Source organism: Myxine glutinosa, chromosome 3 (assembly GCF_964187855.1).
Source record: "Myxine glutinosa chromosome 3, kmMyxGlut1.1, whole genome shotgun sequence".
Classification (NCBI taxonomy): Eukaryota; Metazoa; Chordata; class Myxini; order Myxiniformes; family Myxinidae; genus Myxine; species Myxine glutinosa.
In genome coordinates, this window is record NC_136263.1 from 218226229 (window position 1) to 218251371 (window position 25143).

General features: G+C 44.9%; 2 protein-coding genes across 5 annotated transcripts in view; both read right to left on the minus strand.

Annotated features, from left to right (window-relative positions):
• Positions 1–25143, minus strand: part of LOC137422863 (uncharacterized) — a 635168-nt gene that overhangs the window by 281168 nt on the left and 328857 nt on the right. The window lies entirely within an intron of this gene.
• LOC137422865 (spermatid perinuclear RNA-binding protein) overlaps positions 1–25143 on the minus strand; it is a 113533-nt gene that overhangs the window by 33813 nt on the left and 54577 nt on the right. For both annotated transcript variants that reach the window (XM_078775059.1, XM_078775058.1), the window contains exon 7: positions 8312–8483. In XM_078775059.1, coding sequence (XP_078631185.1) covers positions 8312–8483 — 172 coding nt within the window. The remainder of the gene's footprint in view (positions 1–8311; positions 8484–25143) is intronic.

A 25143-nucleotide genomic window follows, 5' to 3' on the forward strand; every position in this document is an offset into this window, starting at 1 on the left:
TGTGCGTTTCTATTTGGTTTTGGTTTTGTAGTTGTTGCAAATTTGTGTGTAATTAGCCGTTTCTTTGTTCGTGCCTCGTGCGGCCTGGTGTCTCGTGCGGCCTCCTCATCTCGACTTGTGCCCCGCCCCCTATATCTCGTTTGTTCTTTCACCTCTGCTCCTGCTTTCTCAAATCCACGTTCTCATTTAGAGACTTTTCCCAGATTGTTTTTCATGGTTTTGTTTAAATATTTATTTAAATATGTTTAAACCGCAGCCGTGATGCTGACGCCACCCCTACCCCACCCCCCAGAATTTCCATGTTTTAAACGTTTCCCAGTGTGTACCCTGGATAAGAATAGGTACGCCGTAACCCTGCGTGTCGTAAGAGGCGACTAAGAGGGTTGGCATCAGGAAGGGCATCCGGCCATAAAAACATTGCCTCAAAAAGAGAACCAAGACAATTACAACTACATGTGGGCAGGGTACAGCCCGAAGTGGAGATCGGTTTCTGAGGTTTGGGACATGGAATGTAGGGACAATGACAGGGAGATCAGGAGAAGTGGTGGAAGTATTGATCAGAAGAAGAGTAGACATATGTTGTGTGCAAGAGACAAGATGGAAGGGAAGTGGTGTGGGAATGGTAAAGGGTAGGCAGGGACAGAAATACAAGTTTGTGTGGCAAGGGTGCCCGGAGGGCGTGAATGGTGTTGGTGTCCTGTTTTCTGAGGAGTTTGTAGACAGTGTGGTGAGTGTGACTAGAGTGAGAGATAGGTTGATGATGGTGAAAATGATGAATGGAAAGCTCTTGGTGAATGTCATCTCGGGATATGCTCCGCAGGTTGGTCGAAGCGATGAAGAGAAGGACAAGTTCTGGTGTGCGATAGCGAAGCTGATGGAAAACGTGAAAGATGAGGAAGTTGTTGTGGTAGGAGGAGACCTAAATGGACATGTGGGAAGGAGTATGGATGGTTTTGACGGAGTTCATGGGGGTTACGGATATGGTGTGAGAAATGGAGAAGGTGAAAGGATTTTGGAGTTTGCTGATAGAGCTGATTTGTTGATTTGTAATACTCAGTTCCAGAAAGAGGATAATAAGCTTGTTACATACACGTCAGGTGGGTCGACGACAACCGTTGACTACCTGATGGTGCGTAGGCGAGATAGGGGGCACCTCCGGGACACAAAGGTGATCCCGGGGGAGGAGGCTGTTTCACAGCACCATTTGGTTGTCTGCGACATAAGGGTGAAAGGTGCGAGGAGAGCTCGGCGGGTGAAGTACCAACCGAGAAAGAAGGTGTGGAGGTTGAAAGAGGTGACAGTAAGGGAGGCATTAAAAGAGAGGCTGAGTAGGGTAGAGGATGATGTGGTTGAGCTTGAAAGTGGTTGGATGTCAATGAAAGCTAGTCTGTTGGGAGCCGTTGGTGAGGTATGTGGATGGACAAAAGGACCACCGAGGCACTTGGAAACATGGTGGTGGGATGATGAAGTTGGAAAGCGGATTGACGAGAAGAGGAAGAAGTTCAAGGAGTGGCAGAAGGCGAAGGGTACGGGAGCAGAAACAGCAGAGCATGAAAGTTATAAGGCAGCCAGGAACGCTGCAAAGAAAGAGGAAGCAAAGGCGCAGGAGGCATGTAGGAAAATGTTCGGAGAACGCTTGGATTCGGAAGAGGGTCAGAAAGCAGTATTCAGGATTGCAAAGCAGATAGCGAAAGAGAGGTGTGATGTGATGGCGGTGAGTTGCTTGAAGGATGAAGTGGGGCAAATAGGTCGACCCAGATGGAATTAAAGGAAGATGGAAAAGATATATGGAAATGCTGTTGAATACAGAGAATGAATGGGATGGCAACATTGAGAGTAACCCAGTTTTAGGACCGGCAGAGAAGCAAACTGAGAAGGAAGTTGAGGAAGCCCAGCGCACCTGGTCACAGCAACGCACACAATCGCACCTCCTGCCTACGAACCACGGCTAAATCACCTGAATTCATCCCTGCTGTTCAAAACAACATCAAGCTCACCCTGTTCAACACCCGGTCCCTCAACAATAAATGCCTCATCCTGAACGAATACATACTGGATAACAAACTGGACTTTCTCTGTCTCACCGAAACCTGGCAACAACCTCTGGACTACTACACACTCAACCTCACCACACCCAATGGATATTCCTACGTCAATAAACCACGCTCGGGGGGCCGAGGTGGTGGAATTGCCGTTATCCACCGTCAAGACATCAGGACCAGCCTCATCCCCATCGCCTCATCCTCATCATTTGAACACCTGGCTTTTAAACTCTCTGGTCGCACGCAGTCAGTCATGGCTGTCGTCTACCGCCCTCCCAAGCCACACCCATCATTCCTGTCTGACTTCTCCTACTTTCTGACCCAGCTATGTTCCCTCTCCCCCTCAATCCTCCTCCTTGGTGATTTCAATATCCACATGGACTCCACTGACTCCACAATAACCACTGACTTCATTGATTTACTCACCTGCTTTAACCTCACTCAACATGTCGACTTTCCTACCCATATCCGTGGTCACATTTTGGACCTTGTCTGCTCCACTGGATTAAATTTGCACCATCTCTCTGGCTCCGACCTCACCCTCTCTGACCACTTAGCTATCACTATGACCATCAACATCCCCACCCCAACACCAAGACATTATCGCACTATCACCTTCCGTAAGCTAAACGCTCTTTCACCTACCTCATTCTCATCCACCCTCTCTGAAAAAATGTCCACTTCTCCCTTCGTTGACCTCCACACCCCTTCCGACCTCACTGACTACCATGACCATACTCTCTCCTCCTGCCTTGACCAGCTTGCGCCTGTAAAAACCAAAACAGTTTCTTTCACCCATTCTGCTCCCTGGTTTACCCTGAACTCCGCCTGATGAAAACTCGTGCTCGCCAACTTGAAAGACTCCGCAATAAAACAGGTCTCACAGTTCACTCCCAAGCCTACAAGGACCACCTACAACACTACAAAGATGCCCTCTCCCGCGCCCGCTCTGCCTACTACTCTCAAATTATCCACTCTGGCTCCGGAAACCCAAAAGCACTCTTCTCGACAATAAACAAACTCCTCCACCCCCTGAACACCACCACCCAGTCATTCACAGTGGACAACTGCATCTCCTTCCTCTCTTTCTTCCAACGCAAAATTGACAACATCTACAACAGCTTGACCACCGCCGCACCCGCTCCCGCTCCAACCACCTGCCCCCCCTTGTCCTGCCATCCCCTGTCTCGGTTCTCCCCAATCTCCCCTACTGACCTCTCTGAACTCCTCATAGGAATGAAAACTGCCACCTGCACTCTTGACCCCATCCCCTCCAGCTTTGTCAAGGCCTCCCTCCCTGCTCTCTCTCCACTTATCATTGCAACAATAAACTCCTCCCCGTCTACAGGCATCGTCCCACCTTCCCTCAAAATTGCTGCTGTTACCCCCATTCTAAAAAAACCTGGTCTAAACCCTGACACCCTAAACAACTTCAGACCCATCTCCAACCTACCCTTTCTGTCAAAAGTTTTGGAACGCGCTGTAGCCACTCAACTCAAACATCACCTCTCTGCCAATAACCTGTATGAAACATTCCAATCCGGATTCCGCTCCAACCACAGTACTGAAACTGCTCTCCTCAAAATCACCAACGACCTTCTCCTCTCCTCTGACCCTGGCAACCTCAACATTCTCGTCCTCCTGGACCTCAGCGCTGCCTTTGCCACCATCGATCACACCATCCTCATCACCCGACTTGAATCCACCTTTAACGTTACCGGCACTGCCCTCTCTTGGATTAAATCATACCTCTCTGACAGACGCCAGTTCATCTCCATCAATAACTGCAAATCCCCCACTGCTCCCCTACCTCAAGGTGTCCCCCAAGGTTCAGTTCTTGGCCCCCTCCTCTTCATCCTTTACCTGTCCCCCCTCGGTCACTTAATCCACCGTCATGGTCTCCAATTCCACTGCTTCGCCGATGACATCCAGCTTTTCATCTCCACCAAGTCCGTCTCCACCGACACCCACTCTATCCTGACAAACTGCATCACTGAAATAAAATCCTGGCTTCAAATTAACTTCCTCAAGCTTAACTGTGATAAATCTGAAATAATCATCATTGGCCCAAAAACGCTCACAAAATCCACCCATAACTTTGCCCTCAACATCGACGGTATCCCAGTACCCACCTCCCCTCACATCCGGAATCTTGGCGTCATCTTTGACCAAACCCTCTCCTTCGACAAATACACTAAACAGATCACAAAGTCAGCCTTCTTTCACCTGAAAAACATTGCCCGTCTCCGCTCATCCCTCTCCTCCACGGCTGCAGCAACCCTCATCCACGCCTTCATCACCTCCCGTCTGGACTACTGCAATAGCCTCCTCTATGGTTCACCCTCAAAAATCACCAATAAACTCCAATACATTCATAACTCCGCTGCCCGTCTACTCACCCATTCCCGGACACGTGACCACACTACCCCCGTCCTTTACAAACTTCACTGGCTCCCCATCCCCAAGAGAATTCAGTACAAAATCCTCCTCTTGACATACAAAGCCCTCCATAACCTGGCCCCATCCTACCTGTCTGACCTCCTCTCCAGACACACTCCCACCCGCAACCTCCGCTCTGCTGGTACCAACCTCCTGACCCCCTCCATCCGGACCAAATTCAGATCCTGGGGGGACAGGGCCTTCTCCATCGCTGCTCCTACCCTCTGGAACTCACTACCTCACACCATCAGAGACTCCTCCTCACTCACCACATTCAAAACATCACTAAAGACCCACCTGTTCAACACTGCATTCAACATTCAACCCACAGCATTTAACCCCTGACTATCTCTTCTCCTTCACCCTCCTTTTGCTTTAAATATTTCCCTATTGATTCTTGTCTTTTTGCAATTGTTGTTTTCATGTATTGTTATGCATTATGTTTTCCACTCTGTCAAAGCGCCTTTGGGCTTCTTGAAAAGCGCTATACAAAATAAATGAATTATTATTATTATTATTAACAGTGGTGAGTTTGAGGTGAAGGTGGGAGTGCATCAGGGGTCGTTACTAAGTCCACTACTCTTTGTAGCTGTGATGGAGGTGCTGGCTCAGAACGTAAAGGAGGGTTTACCGTGGGAGTTGTTGTCTGCAGATGATCTGGTGTTGATCGCGGAAAGTATGGATGGACTGAAGGAAAAGATGAACAAGTGGAAGGAATGTATGGAGACAAAAGGTCTGAAGGTGAATATCGGAAAGACGAAGGTGAAGGCAAGTGGTAAAGCATGTGGTGAGGTGGAAAGAACTGGGAAGTGGCCATGTGCTGTGTGCAGGAAGGGTGTCGGAGTGAACTCCATTCAATGTACAATGTGCTCTGAGTGGGTTCATCAAAAATGTAGTGGTCTGAGAGGGTCATTAACCAGTGTGGCAGCTACATTCAAATGTAACGTGTGCAGAGAGGGAGCTTCAGATGGAGGAAATGTTGAGTTGGATCTTGGAGACGGCATGAAGCTGGAAGGTGTGAAAACATTTTGCTACCTCGGAGACATGCTGAATGGAGAAGGTGGATCAGACTCGGCAACGGTTGCAAGAGTGAGATGTGCATGGAAGAAGTTTCGTGAACTGAGTGGCGTGCTGATGAGGAAGGGAGTGTCATTGAAGCTGAAGGGAAAGGTGTATGCTGCATGTGTGAGAAGTGTTATGATTTATGGGAGCGAGACATGGGTAATGAACGTAGAACAGCAACGAAGGCTGGAAAGGGTGGAAATGCGAATGGTTCGGTGGATGTGTGGAGTATCTATCGTTGAGAGAGAAGAAGACAAATTATGAATTGCAAAAGATGATGGGAAAAGAGCCTGTGATTGATGCTGTGAAGAGGAACAGGTTGAGATGGTTTGGTCATGTGTTGAGGAAGGATGAAAGTGACTGGTTGAGAAGAGTGATGGAAATGAATGTAGAAGGAAGTGGAGGACGGGCAAGACCGAGAAAGACTTCGCTGAAGATGGTCGAAGAAGAAATGTGGGCAAGGGGGTTAACACAGAGAGATGCAGAAAATAGGGCAAAATGGAGAAGATTGTCATGGGGACCGCAAGGCTAACCCCCGCTCTCGCAGGGAAAATGGCCTTAAAATGCATGTTGTGTTGTTTGTTGTGTATTGGTACATGCACGCTTGTTATATGCTCAATGGGGAACATGTGCTTGCGGATGCAGAAGGAATAAAATGATTCTTGTGTAAAATTCATTTGATTCTCATTCACCATATTTATTTTGAAAGTGTTAATTTGTGCAGTAAACGTTTGGAAACTTTCTGAGAATGGAGAAAGTGTGAAAATCTAAAAGTAAAATATACAAGTGTGAAACTACAAGGAGCATATTCTGGATGTCATGAAAGAGTACAAATTGTTGAAGTATTGTTATATCAGTCTCTGATGTCATGCTGCGATAATCATCCTCGTTGTGACCAATTTCCATGAAGATCGCCATTTGGAAACTCAAAGGTTTGCGGTTAAGGACGGGGGGATGCTCCATCAACTTTTATGAAGGCTTTAAGGGGAAAGTTAAGGAAATCCTTAACTTTTTCCTCGACGATGATTTATGCAACCGGGCCGTTGGCCTCACCACGAGTCATTTTACTGGGTTGCCACATAGCAAGCCTGACCTTCAAAACAAACAGACGAAGTGTCTCAGCTGTTTCAAGTTATTATTTTGAATTTTTTTTACTATTCAGTCTACAATCCCGTTGTCTTTAGCCAAAAGTGGTATTGCTCTCTTTCACCTCTGGGTTGGTGTGCAAGCAACACGTCGCTCCAGGATCTTGTGGAACCTGAAGCTCAACATTATTGGCAACTCCTGTGATTAGTTGAAACATCAGGTCTGTTGTTCTCACATTGGAGACAGGTCGGTGGCCTCGTTTTTTTTTTTAACCACCCTTGCCCATGACAGCTCCCTCGATTATCTCTCGGCACTGTGACCCAAACCAGCTCCTCCAGGACATATGCATTCTTCCGGTAACACAGACACGGTTAAAATTCCAAAAACCAAGCTTTCCATGCAATTCCATTCTGCTTTTCCTCTTTTTCCAATTTGTAGAACTACCTTCCAAAGATTGTCCAATCATACTCCTCCTTCAATCACTTCACAGAAGCAGTGCACCGCCATGTCAGGTCACCCCCCAACCAACCCAACCCGATCTGCAGTTTTTTTGCTCCATTAAACCTACCTAACCCAATGTACTTCTTTACCAATTGCTGAGTTTCCTCTTCCACACACTCACACTCATCTTGTCTTGTTCGTTCTTTCTCCTGTGTCCAACTATGGCCCTTCTATGTTCCCAATTTAAACTTGCATCTCCAGACTCTTCCAAGAGCCGAGATTTTCTGCACACAAAAATGAAACTCACTCTGCCCCCCTGCAAGGATTGACATTTGAACCACCCAGTCTAATTTAACCTCCGGGTGGGGTGTAACCACTGGAGATCAGAACCTTAGAAAGTGTATTGAACGACCTCATGACCAAAATGATTTCAAAGGTGAGTTGATGCCTCCAGATTCTCCACAGATCAAAGTCCTTTCTGAGGTCATTCGTGCATAAAACCTTCAATCAAGGTATAATGGAAAATGTATTTCCCAATATGGGCTGGTGCAGCGAATTTGGATTTTCCTTCCCTCAAAGTGATCAAATCCAAAGCTCTCCATGTTTTTGACTTATCTCAGCAGAAGGCTCAATCCAAAGGTCCACTTTTTGCCGACCATGGCAGGTCATTCCCACCATGGTTCCATGGGCATAACACCGTCGGCACTATCGCGATGACTCTCTTGACATGGGCACTATCTCGATTATCCATTGGCAGGTCAGTCCCACCAGAGCACCATGGCTCCTCCCGCACTCTCATCTGTTCTCCCAGGTCAAGCGCGTTTCATTTCCCCAGAAACCCACTCCTGGTTTCCCTTCCCAATTATTGTAAGCAGAGCCTTCACTACTATTCCTTCACCCCTCAACTATCTCAATTGTGGAAATGACTCCCTGTATTTGATGTCTCATGCGCATCCATCCTGTGTGTCAGATGTGCTGCCCATTATCACCGCATGATTTCTCCAATACTCGCCTTTTGCTCTCTCTCCTCCCCTTGGTGATTTTGCTTTTTCTAGAAACATTTTGTACTACAAATGCTGATGTAACTACATGTGTATTGTAATTTACTTGTGCTTTCTATATTAATGGAAGCAATTACCCACGGATGTTCTTTCAGAAAAGTGATTTTTTTCAGTTTAAAAGGTCAGATGAAATGTAACGCATTAGGTCCAATGTCTTTGCTCAAAAGCCATATAACTCACTTTAAGATGCCTCCGCAGTGTGATAGAAATTGACACGAGCAGTGAACGGGTAGGCCTGTCCTTGCAGATGAGCACGAGATCAAGATGTGTGTCTCCATGGAGAAGCAATTGTTTAGCCAGGGCTCCAGTTCGCATGATGTTGAACGACTGCTGTGAACTTAAGCCCTCAGCTCTTTTGCGTTCATTGAAAGGTGAGGGGAGGAGGAAGGAAGAACAAGCAAAAACATGTTTATTGTTGAAAAGTCAGAACATAGTCTTCATTGATTATTACGCAAACAGGTGAAAATTGCAAAGTACAGGCAGTTCATGAAGTACAACTTTAGAAACAACCTGAATGGAACTTGGCAGAGAGCATACCTCCGCCAGGCTGAACAGTTTACATTTTGTATCAAACTGAAAGACTAGATCTGGATTCGGATCTTCACCGAAATCAAATAAATTTGTCCTCCTTGCACACTCAACCAGTCCACCAAATTTCGTCCAAATCTGTCCATTTTCAGTGGCGCATGTAACTGGAAAGAGCAATCAGGGATTGCAGACCCTCGCCGGGACTTGCTTTGTGCGGTGCATATAACGTGGAAAATGGAAGGATTTACTAAATGAAAGGTCATCGATCGTAAATGAAAGGTCTAAGTGGTCTAAAGGTCTGAAAAATGCAGAAAGGAGTAGAAGAGGGTGTAAGGGGTCTAAAGAGTCGCAGTATAAGACGGGTTGAAGGGGCTAAAGGGTGAAAGAGTGTCGACATCTGTGTCGACACTTCGCCTCCTTGGTGTTACCACACAGTCAAACCTTAAATGGGTTGCGCAGGTCGAGCAAGTCATGAAGCGCGCATCCCGCTGCCTCTACATTTTGTGCAAAGTAACGGTGTTTCACACAGAGATCTTATGTTCATCTACACTGTATATTCGCCCTTTGATGGAATTCTGTGCACTGGTTTGGAGTAGTGGCCTGACAGCACAGCAGTCTGATAGCATAGAGAGAGTGCAGCGAAGAGCCGTTCGGATGATCGCGTACCCTGATCAACATCATTATGAGGAACTCCTAAGCAGCTTCGGCATTCCTTCCCTGGCTACGCGAAGAATTGATATACTCACCAATTTATCGTGATCTGCTTCCAGCTGAACGGCAAAGCCTCTCTAGAACTGGACTCAGAAATTCTCACCACATATACATTTCTCAATCAAGAACTCAGCGACATAAACAATTTAGTGTCCCTGCTCTAGTGAAACTGTTAAACGTCCAGTTGAAACATGATTAATGTATGCCGTTGTGAAACTCACACCAGATGCACATCCCCCAAATGAAAACTTGGAGATGCAAACGTTAGAGTATTTCTACTTTGGTCAAAATGTTAAATTCACAATATAATAACAAGGTGCAATATTATTGTTTTGTCCAAAATGCCTCATTGTCTTCAATCTGCTCTGCATTGTTATATATCTGCTTCAATCTGCTCTTTTTAATGTCTGTAAAATCGTAATCTCATCTCTTAAATATTTTTTATCTGTTTTTATATATATATATGTATATATATATATATATATATATATATATATATATATATATATATATATATATATGTATGTATGTATATATATATGTTAGCCATTAGGGTTCAGACCCCATGACTCAATTGATCATAACATCTGAAATTATATATCGTGCTTCTGAAAAACTGATTTGAACTCAACTGCAGGCAGAGGTGAGTGGACAAAATGTGGTTTCGAGGCTCAACGTGCAGGGTGGATCCTTAGCCTAGTAAATTAGTCCTTGAATGAATGTGCCAAACAGTAGATAAAATGCTCTCGACCCACGTACAGGAAAAAAGATGTCATCCAAACGCCTCCTTCACAAAGGGAATAATTAATTATATATCTTCGTAGTGTTTAGTATGTCTCCTAAACCAAGGACGTATCCAATCTTCATCTACCATTTAGCCTAGTGTATAAGAATATTTACTTCGGCCTGCGCTCGGGTCTGATATGTTTAGATAGATAGCCAAAAAAAGCGTAGCCTATCATTATGCTTACATCTTGTTGTCTAAATTTGACCTTCTATAGGACGGGACAATGGGAGGTGTTGTCCTTATTGCCCAGTAGTGCTATGTCTTTAGCGCAGATTCTTGTCTAATATTTTGCTATAAATGAAATGCCTTTCCACTTATTTTTCAGCGAGTGTCTTGAGGAATTGTCCGCTGCGTGTAGGCGGTACATTCTCGAGCCTCGCTCCACACGTGTGTATATAATCGATTTTATTAAACATTGTTGTTCTTCTTCCTCTGATTCTTCTTCTTCTTCCTTCCCTTGAGGTCTTCGATCTCGACAATTTTTGGTGTCAGAAGTGGGATACATCCAAGTGTGCAGACGAGGTGGATCCTCACGTTCCAGGTCGGGAGGGAGGCCTGCCGGCATCTAATTTGGTGGGTACGCATTTTTGCACCTCGAAATTGAAGCCTCCCGCCTTGCTTGGACGTGTGGACCTCTGTCGGCTGTACAACTTGGCTTGCATTCCGAACCAAATTTAGTTTAAACCAGAGCAGCAGTGGGTAATGAATCGATTATACAGGGCGCCCGGGATAAGGAGGTAAGCTTCCTGCGTGAGAAGCAGGTAGACCCATATGTGGGTGATAGATAATAGGTATTAAGTTACTCCGGCGTGAGAACTGCGTTTAAGGTTAGGAATCGGGGGGCGACCCGATCTTAGGACTACCAGGAGGGACTAGCCCAAGAAAGGTAGAATAATGAGTATTTTAAGTTAAGCTACGCACTGGATGTGTTAGAGTTCACAGGTAAGTAGGATTGAAGTGTGCATGAGTGTGCATGAATTTATACTGTATTGTGTATAAGGGAATGAATGATCTGTCATTGCAGCGTGTATTTGTGTTTATTGTGTGTGTGTCATTGATGTGTGTCATTGACTGACAAGGGATTCCCCAAATTGCCTACGGGCGTTGGGCAATCCGGATGAGTAAAATTGGCAGGGAATAATGAGAATATTATGGAGAGCATGTGTAGACAGGGCTTTAAAACAAGTGTTCAATTACATCCCCACATTAACGGCTCTCCAGATGTAGCAAGGGAGAATGGGAGTGAAAGTCAAAAATAATAGGCTGTCAACCGACAGGGTGTTTATTCAACGGCATGGCCGGGGCTTGTATTTGGCCGATTTGGGATGGCAGAATGCGTTGAATGAAGACAAGAATGACATGTGATGCTGACATGAGTCCAATCGGAAGAATGGATGGTTATGGTTTCACCGGTCCGTTTATCTGTCTGTCTGTCCGGACACAGAGCTCTTGGGGAGAGCCAGAATGGGTTGGGTTGACCAAGATGAATGTGGACAATATATTGATTGTTTATATTAATCTATTAATCTCTGTATATTAATCTGTAAAAATATATTAATCTCTGTGTGTGTGTGTCCGTATTTGTCTGGCTTTCTGGCTGTCTGTGGAGTCATGTCTCTGAACACTGATTTTGAGGGAGTTGCTGGTGCGGACCAAAGCGGTGTCCGCGGTATCTACTGGGGGTCGAGTGTCACTCCCTCAGTGTCTGCGAACTTGTCGTTCGGCAGTGTCGAAAGACAGGTTCGATTGTCGGTCTGTCTGCTTGATTTTCGGGTCTCACTCTGAGTATATGGCATATACTCTGAGTATATGGTCGTTTTCTGTTTTGTGCTTTAATGGTGGTTGATTTGACTTCCCTGAAAGGGGGACAATAAATATTTGGTGTTAGCTGTTGTCATTTCGGATGTTTGCAGTTGTAATGTGGAGCCAGTCTGTCTGTCCAACTGGGTGTGTCTGACTGCGTCTGCAGATATGGATCAAGGAGGAGCAGTTTCTGCGGCGTTTGTTATGATGTTGAATGTCATTCACTGTGTCTGCTGACGTGTCGTGTGACTATGGGGACTATGATGGTGTGTCCTGGCGGGAAGAATCGTGGCAGCCTACAGATTTGAATGGAATGGCCTCTGTGAGACCATCCTGTTAGTACGTTGGGGGTTCGTCTGTCTGTCTGTCTGTGAATGGAAATTGAACTGGACTTCGACAGAAGGCAGGTGGGTGGTCACCTGCTGTAAATTGTGGTGGAACATTTGTGACGTTCCCTAATACGAGGGGACGAATTGGTTTGTAAATGTGTTGTGCAGGTACTTTCTCTGTAGGTAGCCAAATTCTATTGTTGTCAAGTCTCATGTAACCTTGGTTAACGTATATCTACGGACAAGAGCTGCACTTTATTTTAGTAAGTGACTGGGAAAGTTTGTTTTAAAAGGTGCCAGCGGAGTTGTTTAGAGTTATGGAGGTCACAACTCGCTGGAACCTCTCTGTTTATGTTTGGCTGACTTACATTGACTAGTTTATGGGAAAAAGGGGACTGAAAATGCTTTGATTTTTTCGTGGATTGCCCATTGGGTATGCTTAGGATTTAATAGAGTGGTGGAGTTCTGTGAAATATGATGACGTTGTCTTATGGACACTTTGTGAGTGACTAGACACGTGCCTGGAAGGGGAAATTGTATTCATAACTCATGTGGGTTGTGTCTGAAGAAAAGGGTTAAAGTAAGTGTGAAGAAGGTCATGGAAAGTGCGAAGATGTTAAAGAAAAGTCGAATTAGATGGATCATTTGTCAATGACAAGTGACTTTGCAAGGTTTGTTAAGAAAGGGAGGGGAAAAGATTATAAAAGTTGATGGAAAAGACGGGAAATAAAGAAAAGTGGTTAGTTATGGACTGTTGTTTGTGATAAGAAGGTGATTGGGGGCTGGTGAAGATTGGATCACGGCTCTGCAGACCAGGTGGGCAGAGCTCCACCAGGAGTGGGTATATGGGAATCACACCAATTAAATTATTGCTCAAAGGGAGGTGATAGAGCAAAATAAAAAAGATTGTCATGTGGACCGCAAGGCTAACCCCGCTCTTGCAGGGAAATGGTTTTGGGAGGCTAGTTATTTTTCAGATAATTTTTCCAGTGGGTTTATACTGATGTGAAATTCGCGTATCTAGGAAGGAAAGGAAAAAATTGTCCAGGTATTGATAGGATAACAGTGAAATTTTGAAGTGAAGTGAAGGATAACAGTGAAGAGTTAGTGTGTTCGTTGCGATTTTTGGGAATGGCAGGGTACTGTCGTACATGGATGATGGACCGACTGCGGAAAACGCCAGTAAGGCGTCGATACAATGTTGAACACCGAACGGTCCATGTGTTGGACAACAATGAAGGGTTCATAATTAATTTGGCACCTCAAGACAGACGTTCCGACATCCGCACCTACAGAGTTCGATGTAATACAATTACAAGCCGCGGCCTCAAACGTAGAACAGCAAAAATTGGATTAAATTGGGAGCTCAGTGCCCCGCAGAAGGACAAATGTGGACGATTAATGACAAACCCGTGGCACCGCGAGCTTTATTGCCATGGTTGGCACGCATGGCGCATCCAAATGGCCATGTGTGCCATAGGGGGGTGAGGTGATGAGGCAGGTCACTTCCACCTGGGCAGCACCAGGCCTTTCGACTGTGGTTACCATGGTCTGTCGCTCGTGCGCTATATGTCAACGGCATCAGCCAACAACGGATATGGCAGCACTTGAATTACCTATCATGGATGACATGTTTTTTAAAGTTTTGCATAGGTCTATCCCATGTGGCACGCAGCATACATGAACGCGTTCGGGAGGCCCTACCGGAGCCAACAAGCAAGCCTATCCACACCGTCGAGGCAGGAGATTACGTGCTGGTGAAGCATTTCACCCGTAAGACTGCGCTCGAACAAAGTTGGACGGGGCCATACCAAGTTCTTCTGATCACACCAACAGCGGTGTTTTGGTGAGGGCAAGTCGTCCTGGGTACATGCCACACATTGTAAGTTGGCCATACCCACAAACACAGACACCTCAAACGCACCACCACAGATCGAGGATGCTGCACCACCGCCTGTTAGGGGTGGCAATCACATTTAGTTTAATATACCGCTTCAGGCTAAAACAGGTGTCTGCAACAGGTGCATGGGATGCTAAAAGAGGACATTGGATTGACTTTAAATTGAAATGAAAATTGAAAGGGTGGATTAGGAAAATGAGTTTGTTCAAATAATCGTGGCATCTGTGGGATGCAACAATTTTGTGCCAGAATGGTGTATGGGAGCCGTCATCTGGGAAGCGTCGTTAAATGGCAGTAGGTTTAGACAGGTTTTGCTGCCCTCAGTCGTTTGAAGCAAGCGATTACTACAATGTGAATTCATGACCTCCCCCTACGATGATAGGCCACCATGCATTTCACACATATTAATTCCGCACCCACGGATCGAAAGCAAGAAAAAGCCAAAGGAAAATACGTATTGGACAGTGACCCGTGCAATGGCGGAGGTACAGAACCGATCACGGTGTTGGGTGTGTATGCATTTTCCCCACACCAGTACGACAGGGATAGAAATGGTAGTGCTACCCCTGTCCCTACGAGATATGTGCTCAGGACCCTTGCGTACCCCATGTCTGACCACAACCTTGGAACTGATAGGCCCAAAATCGCAAGCAGTGTGTTCCCGGGAGTTTCGATATACCCCACCCATTAAGCAGGCTTTGTTAGACAAACCACCTGATCCAGTCTGGGTGACAGAGCAAAAGGGACGGGTGTGTCTTATAGGAAAGGGACACGTTCAGATGGGAACCTCGGAATGTACCCATACCCTGCCATCCGACACCAGATGGAGAGAAAAGGGAGGCCCCCTTGTAATAACCATAGATGACCAAGCCCAGCATAACGTAACCAAGCTAACCATATCTTGGGGGACACCAAGCGCCACCCGCGTTGAGATCGGTAAATGCATGGCCTCGGCCCTTATCCCACCCCATGGAGTAATGTTTATTTGCGGAAATAAAGCATATCCATACCTACCCGAACAGTGGGGAGGGACTTGTTATCTGGGATCCATTTTTCGCAAGGTAAATTTGGTAAATCATGTATTATTAGATGTAGGGAAGATGATTAAAAGGAAGGTATTTTCGGAAATTAGTGAAAGTAAATATGGCATTTGAATTTCCAGACACGACACAGGAAATGCGGCTATGAATAAGCCAACCATCTGAGAGATAAGGTAACTAAATGCCAATTAGTGGGACGGGGGGCTAGGAATTGATCATGGTGTGTGTAAGAAAGTATTTTTCAGGATGGACGATGAAGAAATCGCCGGTGGAAAACCATGATCTTGACCACAGAGGCCGTCGATCTGAATGGGTCCTTCAACAAGGCAGATGTGACCAGCGCTTCAGAATTTTGAATTAAATTTTGTGTGATGACTGTGAAAATCCCTTGTGGGAACTGGCTACTGGCTGATGCCTGCATCGATGTTTGAGATGATTGTAATACTTGTGTTGAAAATCCCTTGCGTGTACTGGCTAACGCCTCTTATGTATTATGAATGATTGGCAAATAGATAGTCTCGCATTAGTAATGGAACGAATTGGAAACGAAACCTGAATCGCAGAACTACAATTGGAAAACGAATTAATGCATATGCAAACGATGGTGATGCAGAATCAAGTGGCTTTGGATATATTGTTGGCAGAAAAGGAAGGAGTATATGGGGTGATCGATGAACCTATTTGATGCTTGGGATTCTGATAATGATTATGATTTTAGTTGGGATGATTATATCTGTGATTTAGAAAGTGTACGTTCTTTTAAAAATTATTTACACCACCCAGCAAATCACATTCACAGGGCTTGATGGCATTTAACGTCGATTGTTTGCCCTGATTCGCGAGGACCTCACTTGCATAAAGAGGGCCCCTTAATCTGGCTGGCAACTGGGTCGCACCTATGCCGCAGCGAGGGTGGATTCGGAATCTGGCGGGCGGCAGCAATCTCTTAAACCAGGCGCCGTCGTCGCGAATCATGGCTAACAATTTATGCGTTGAATGTTAGACGACCAGTTAGGGCCGATATCTTTCTTGAGCATGCGTGACGCTATGTCGTGCCTAGCATGTGACTAATTGGGATGCTAATCACTTTGTATACGGTGTCTTTCCAAGGAGGTGTCTTGTAAAGACAAAGGAAGGAACTGTTAGCCATTAGGGTTCAGACCCCATGACTCAATTGATCATAACATCTGAAATTATATATCGTGCTTCTGAAAAACTGATTTGAACTCAACTGCAGGCAGAGGTGAGTGGACAAAATGTGGTTTCGAGGCTCAACGTGCAGGGTGGATCCTTAGCCTAGTAAATTAGTCCTTGAATGAATGTGCCAAACAGTAGATAAAATGCTCTCGACCCACGTACAGGAAAAAAGATGTCATCCAAACGCCTCCTTCACAAAGGGAATAATTAATTATATATCTTCGTAGTGTTTAGTATGTCTCCTAAACCAAGGACGTATCCAATCTTCATCTACCATTTAGCCTAGTGTATAAGAATATTTACTTCGGCCTGCGCTCGGGTCTGATATGTTTAGATAGATAGCCAAAAAAAGCGTAGCCTATCATTATGCTTACATCTTGTTGTCTAAATTTGACCTTCTATAGGACGGGACAATGGGAGGTGTTGTCCTTATTGCCCAGTAGTGCTATGTCTTTAGCGCAGATTCTTGTCTAATATTTTGCTATAAATGAAATGCCTTTCCACTTATTTTTCAGCGAGTGTCTTGAGGAATTGTCCGCTGCGTGTAGGCGGTACATTCTCGAGCCTCGCTCCACACGTGTGTATATAATCGATTTTATTAAACATTGTTGTTCTTCTTCCTCTGATTCTTCTTCTTCTTCCTTCCCTTGAGGTCTTCGATCTCGACATATATATATATATATATGTATATATATATATATATATAGATATATATATATATGTATGCCTGGAAAGCTTGTTTGTAATTTATTGACCTATTTATTGAATAATTTCTTGTTATTTGCATGCTTGTGGTTGATTTTGAAATGTTATACATCGGTATTTATTTGCTTTTTCATTCATTGTAAATTGATTTTCTCATTTTTATGAAAACACAACCGTTTTAGTCTTCGGACTTTGGTCTTGTATGCTTTTTATGTTAATAAAACCGAATTTATTATTATTATATTATTATTATTGTTATTATTATTATTATTAAATATATCTTTCAGAAGGGGATAAAGGGGATTTTCCAACCCCGATTTCTCCCAATGGCAAATCCTCCTTTCTGGACATAGTTATGGCTAACTTTCAGATCAATGTCTCATGCTCTTCCTCTGCTCCAACTGATTCATCTGATCATATGCTAGTGAAAGTCAATATCTCTCTGGCTATTCTCAGAGCTGCCTCAACTCCGGCAAGTCTGACATTTTACTCAAGCAAATTGGCCGGGACTGCAAGCAGCCATTTCCCTACAGGTCTCCTATATCACCCACCCCTGATGCTAACTCAGCCTGGGAATTCTTCCACAGAAACCTGCTCTGTCTGTTTGCCTGTCTCTCTCTCTCTCTCTCATGCACAAATTCATGCAATCTCATCTTCAATTATCCCACCCTTCTTCATGCCAATGGCACACTTAATCCTGTGGTGAGGCAGAGTTGTTCTGAAACCTGGACCCACATTGACCCTCCGTAGACTCCCCGAGACCTCAATCTTTTTTTAATCCCGTGAACAAACCTGAGTGAGTGCAACATACCAAATATAATTTGTGCCACGTTTGGTCACAATCTCATCAGCAGTGTCGGAGATGACGTTGGCTGACGTTGTTTACGGACTGACGACGAACCATCGCATAAGCTCCCCGGAACGATGTTCCAGGTGAGCTAGAAAGGTGCAAAAACGTATCCCCTTAACTATATACCAATCGGCTTCCTTCCAATAATCAACATGGTCATGGAATCGTCATCGCCGTTGATGTGAAAACCTTCCTTTTTCCAATAACCTCATGCCAGATCACCAATTTGGTTTCAGACAAGGTCACTAAATTTTGGACATACTGCTTCTACTCACCCAATAATGGATAGACATGAGATCCTCAATATTAGACATGAGATCAGGGCCATCTCTCTATGGATATGTTGCGCATTTGATGCAGTCTGGCATCCTTACTCTCCAAACTCTCTGCCGAGGGCATCCAAAGCCAACTCCACACATAGCTTTCTTTTTTTTGGATACAAAGTACACAAAAACCCCTCCCCTTCAAAACTCCCCCCTCACCCTCCCCTTAAAAACTCCCCCTTCAAATCTCCCCCCTCACCCCTCCACTTCAAACCTCCCTCCTCACCTTCAAAACTCCCTCCTCACCTTCAAATCTCCCACCTCACCCCTCCCCTTCAAATCTCCACCCCAAGCCCTCCCCTTCAAATCTCCACCCAAGCCCTCTCCTTCAAATCTCCACCCCAAGCCCTCCCCTTCAAATCTCCCCCCTCACCCCTCCCCTTCAAATCTCCACCCCAAGCCCCCCCCCCTTCAAATCTCCTTTTGTCCTCCTCATCCTTCCCCTTCTCCTAGCTCTTCTGCAATCACCAACACACTCTCGATAGCTCTCCATACCTCCCTCTCTCCTCCCTCACCTTACCCTTCACTTCACTTCCTCTCTCATGTATCCGATGCTCCCCTCCCTCTTCTTTAACTGCATGGACCAAAAACATCTGGGGCCTTCGCTCAAACCTGAAAGATCTCTCCATTCAGGTTGCTTATGACAAACCAGATATAATGTGCTTAACAGAAACTTTTCTCCTTCAAGATGTCTCTGATTCATTAATGTCTCTCATCTCTCCTTGGTTACTCCTTCCTCCGGTATGATAGACCTGAGCCTCGTCCTGCTGGTGGAGTTGCTACCTTTATCAAAAACTCTATTCCTCACTCTCCTTGCACTGCCCTCTCCCCACCACTCCCACAGGAGTACCTCTGGCTACGGCTTACCCTACGCTCCCACCTTTGGTTCAAATGTGTGTTGTACCGTCCACCAAACAGTGACGACTCCATTTACATCTCACTGTCTGACAACATGGACCAACTTCTATCCACTCATCCCAACTCTCTCTTCCTCAAATGTGGTGACTTCAACTGTCATCATGCCAGCTGGCTGGGTGTGGATACCTCTTGCACCAGCCATGGCACCTCAGCAAAGGACTTCTGCAACTCACTGGGACTGACACAATCTGTCAATTTCCCAACCCGGGTCTCAGTCAACGGAGCATCATCTCTTCTAGACTTGATTTTGACAAAGTTCCCTGCAAATGTCTGCTGCTCTTCTTCTGCTCCAATTGGTTCATCTGATCATTTGCTTGTTAAAGTGGACATCTCTCTGGCCATTCTCAGAGCCTCCTCAGCACCGACGCATCCGGAATTTCACTCAGGCATACTGGCATTAGGGTGCATCAAACGCCCCATGATTTTCAAAAAGTTGTTGTATTTTAATGTCTATTCCCTCAAATGTTACACTTGTTGGTAGAAGTATGTATGCAAAAAATAGATGAAATCAGAGGTGGTCCTGGGTGGCCACCGGCCACTTTTATATATTTAGGGCCATTTAGGGCCACAGCTAAACTACTTTACAAGATAATGTAAAATTAACTACAAGATAATGTAAAATTAACCATTATACCTATATACAAAAGTAAAGTCCTACTTTTACTAAATGCCTAATATCAAACAGTTAAAACAACCTTACATGTCAATGTAAAATTAACCAAAATCGTTCTTCATATTACAAAGTTGTAGTACAGTGTTGTAGTATTGTACTTTCATTGATTAAAAGTTTGAAAATGTATTAAGCACAACGCCAATGTCACTACTCCAACGTTGCTCGTTTCCGCAAATTTGGCCTCGCTTTGCGGTCACATTCAACCACTTGAAGAAGATTTTGGAAGTGGTCTTCTCTTCTTGCAGTTGAGACAAAATCAGTTGCGAGCTTTACTGCTCTCTCCGCAGGGTCATTCACAACATTAAGCCCATCCACAATGGACTTGGCTGCCTTGAAGTGCTCATTGTTCTGCCAAGTGTCAACATCCTCTGTTAGGAAGGTCATATCTAGGTGAAGAAGGTTTACTGTAAACCACGAGTCCTCGTTCACAAGATCAGCCAGGGTTGTCGCTTCTGTAATTTTTGGAAATGACGGTTTGCCATATCCAGAACCGTAGCGCTGTTTTGGAGTGCTTGGCATTTCATCTGGTTGTATGGCCAGTAACACATCTGCAAGGGCACGACGATCCTTTTGAGGAATTGCATTGCTGAACAGTGCCAAAACAACCAGTTCTGGGGTTAAATACCACAAATGTCTATCAAAGGCTTTCACAGCGCTGACTGAAATGTTTGAGTTGACAGCTTTATAGTTGAGCAGAGTCTTGTAAAAGCACAAATCAAACCATGGGGCATTTGAAGCAGACTGACATATGAGCCACCAATCACAATAAATATAAACAACAAAAACAACAAACTCCTTCAGTTTTTTCTGTTGATGTTGTGTTGTTACAGTTCCTCGAGGTAGTAGAGAAATTTGCTCTTCAAGTAGGCATATTTTGATGGAATAAAGAATCTTTGACATCCACCTTGCTTTATGCATGGCCCCTGGTCTGTGGAGTGTTCCTTGTTTTGTGACATCATCATCGAGGACTACCTGGCAGAGTTGTGCCATTTCCTTGTAGTCTTCCCTACAGTATGAAGCGCTTGTGCGGATTGTGCTTAAAACCTTGTTTTTGCAGGATAAAAGCAGCTGTTGTGCATAGTCATTGTACATGGAAATGTCAATTTTGGTTAAACTTTCATTCTTTGCATGCGATATGCGTTCCCAATTCTTCTGGAATTTTTGGAACAAAGATACTTCTGGAGACTTTGATGCCTCAATTTTGAGAACGTCAAACACATGATCCAGGATTACCTCTCCAACATGATGGCGACATGCACACCACAGAAGAGCACGGTCCAGTTTTGATTGAATGGTAACACAGGCAGCTGTAACGTGTCCAGTGTTTGATGCTGTTGTGTCAAAACATAAGTTGACAACTGATTGTTTGCACTTCCATGAATGTAGATACGTGTAAGTGTGCTCGGCAATGATGTCACCTGATGACCTATCACTTCCAGGAGGATATCTAGCCACCCCCAGTAGCTTTACATCAGTGGCATTCCCAACCAACACTGGCAATCTTTCTTCCTTGACATTCTTGTTTGTGAGCGTTGGTATCTGCTTGCCATCCCAGTGAAGTGTTGCAGCTGTTGGGGCGATCCAATTTTCTTGAATATCTTTGGCGATAGCACTTGTTATTGATCGTCGAGCCTTATCAGCAGTTGAGTACGACTTGGCCACACGACGTGGATCACCTCCTGCCTCTTGAATTACAGCTTTGGTGAGCGCAACCTGTTGAACAGGAGTTATGTTTAGTCGAGTAGCAACAGACACAACTGAATGTCTTTTCAGAATATCATGAGGAATAAAGGCAGATGTACCTGCATATGTTGATCTGTGGTGACTACGCTTCCTTTGAAACTCTGGAATCGCCTCTTCTTCAGTTTCTTCCAAGCTATCTGCAGAGTCACTATCATCAGAGCATACAGAACTAATTGTCATCTCTTGTACACTGGATGATTCATGACGTTCTCGTCTTGAAGCTTCCGCTAAGAGGCGTTTTTCTTTTCTATGATCTTTATCAACTTTCTTCTTGTCAACACCACCAAATGAGGCTACTCTGTCAGATTTCATTGACTCTAAAAATACTCTATCTTCCTCATTCTTAATGTTTGTCATTGCATCTTTTGTCCATACACCAAAGGTCTTATCAAGACGTTCATTCATGGTTTGCAACTTAGCCAAAGTGCTTGGAGATTCTCGGCGAGAAACAGGTATTTGACGCAATTTGTTATTGTCATTAAGAAGGTCAAGTATTAGTTTGCAGCATTGATGGTCTGAAAGCATAGGAATATTTGCTTTAGTGTAGAATTTTTTCAGCTGGATAAGGACGATGCTGGCAGATTTCCATTTCAGTGGCTGAGTTTGTTTGCCTTCACATATTTCTTTCTGGATGTACCACATCACGCATCGAAGAACCTGCCGGCAAGTTGGGAGGCGGACTCCTGTCAATGTACCATCTGCTTCTGTAAAAGCATTGCCAAGACCAAAAATGGCACTTGCTAATCTGGTCTTCTTATCTGCCATCTGAAAGAAAATAAAGGATATTATTAGACTACTAGTATGGGACCCACGATTAGACCTCCGATTTCATTCATGTAAAAATACAAACTAATTATCAAACCATCGTTTTTTGCATAAAATTGTTATATTTGTATTCCTCTCATCAAGACCTTCAATTTGATACCAAACATGACTAGGTTTGGGTGTAAAATAACAAAATCAAACATTTTTACATAGTGCGGCCCCGAAAATGGCCCTAAATATATAAAAGTGGCCGGTGGCCACCCAGGACCACCTCTGATTTCATTTATTTTTTGCATACATACTTCTACCAACAAGTGTAACATTTGAGAGAATAGACATTAAAATCCAAGAACCTAAGGGCGTTTGATGCACCCTAACTGGCATGGTCTGCAAGCAGCCATCAAACATCTGGACTGGTTTCCCATCTCAACTGCCTCTGACATCAACTCATCATGGGATTCTTCCAAAGTAAATTGCTCTCTCTCATGCACAAATTTATCCCATCTCGTCTTCAGTTGTCTTACCCTTCCTCCCGTCCATGGTACACTGAATCTTGTGGTGAGGCAGTTGCGCTGAAACAACTTGCCTTTGCCTCTTGGAAGGCTAATCCAACTGAAGGCAATCTCAGTTCCTTTCACAAAGCTCAGAGCAAGTGTGTGTCTACCCTCAGGAGAGCCAGTTAACAATATATCTCTAATCTCAAGACTGAACTCTCAAACCTGTCTCCCTCTTCGAAATCCTGGTGGCGTCTGGTCAAATCTGTTTCGAGTGTTTGTACCCCCTCCATCCCCTCCCTCACTTCAAACGACTACACAGCTGACTCCGCACATGAAAAAGCTGATGAAAACGGCTAAACAGCCTCAACTCTGTGTTTGCCACGAAATATTGTGTCCCAAACAAATCGCTCTCTGTACCCACCTTACCCAGTCCCGACAAAGTGGTGACATTTCTGTCAAAACCTCGACTCTGATTCTACAACTGGAACAGACGGCATCAGCCAACGGGTCCTAAAATCCTGCTCTTCGCTCTATCACACCCTCTCTCTGTTCTCTTCACCCTCTCTTTTGCTCAAGGTCATCTGCCTTGAGGAAACAGCTGCTTGGAAAACAGCTAACATTACCGCTTTACACAAAAAGGTGCAAAACCAGACCCTTGCAACTACAGACCAATCAGATTGCTCCCAATTATCAGCAAAGACATGGAATCCATCATTGCTTCGGATATCAAATCCTTCCTCTTCTCCAATGGCTTGATCTCGGATCATCAATGTGGATTCAGACCAGGTCACTCTACTCTGGACATGCTGCTTCTGCTGTCTCAACAATGGATGGAGGCCCTCAACGCCAAACAGGAAATTAGAGCCGTCTCCCTTGACATAACCTGTGCCTTTTATACGGTCTGGCACTCAGCCCTGCTCACAAAACTCTCCTCTTATGGTATCCAAGGAAAACTCCATGCATGTCTTGTGGACTTCCTCTCCTGCCGTAGGCAGGTGTAGCTCTAAATATAATTCACTCATCTCTCCTTCCTGTCCAGGCTGGAGATCCTCAAGGCAGTGTTCTGGGCCCTGTTGCCCTTTCTGGTCTTCATTAATGATCTCTCCGACTCTCTTGAAAATCCTCTCTATCTATTTGCTGATGACTCCACTCTCTGCCGCTCCATATCTCAACCATCAGATCGGCAGGCTGCAGCCTCTTCACTCTCTGCAGACCTGAACAAAATCACAAACTGGTCAAACAAGTGGAACATGTCTTTCAATCCTGACAAATCTCACACTCTCACTTTGTCATGCAAAGTCCTATCATGGGCATCCTCCGTCATTCAAAGTCCTTTCTGGGCACTTCTGAGCTCCTCACCACATACAAAGCTTTCATCCGTACCTTGATGGAGTGCTACTCAGCTCTCTGGGCTGGTGCTCCTGCCTCACCTTGCTTGGCTTCACGCTGTAGAAACCAAAGTTTTCTGAATCATAGGTATCTCCCGTGATGAAGCTGATTCTGATTCTGATTCTGCTGACTGGGCATCTTCTGTCATGCAAAGTCCTTCGTTAACACTCCTGGGCTCATTTGCACCTCCAAGCCCTTAATCTGCAGCTCGACGGAATATTGCTCTCCCCTCTGGGTCGTGTCGCCTGCCTCACATCTTGTTTAGCTTGACTCCATGGAAATCAAGGCTTTCAAGATCATTGGAATCTCTCGTGATGAAGCTGAGTGATGAAGGTGGTCTTGACCCACCCCTTTTCTCAAAAAAGACCCTGAAGACCCGTTTACACAAGGAGAGGAGACTTCCGTCATGATACGAACATGAGCGTATCACTTCTCCATTGCAGACAGGTCAGTGGTGGTCTTTCTGTCTTCTACTGCATCCTTTCCGGTCTTGCCCCCTTCTGCTCTTTCCATGCTTTGTCCCTCCAAGGTTTCTGCAGGGCTCACACGGTCCACCATCAGCCCCTTAAATCTAGGATCACTGCTCACCTCCATTCATTTCTTTCTTTTTTCTTGCCTTTGGAACCAACTTCCACATCCTCTTAAATCTCATTCTTACCTCCAGGTCTTCAATGTTCACCACCATCTCACATCATACCCCAATACCCCATCCTCAGCCTCGATTCTGTACACAAAAAATATATATTAAAAATCCTAAACCATAACCTTTTCCACCCTCGTTTACATTTCCACGACCACCTCCCCTAGCTCTACACCACAATGCCTCCTCCTTCCAAACGGAACGAGACATAGTA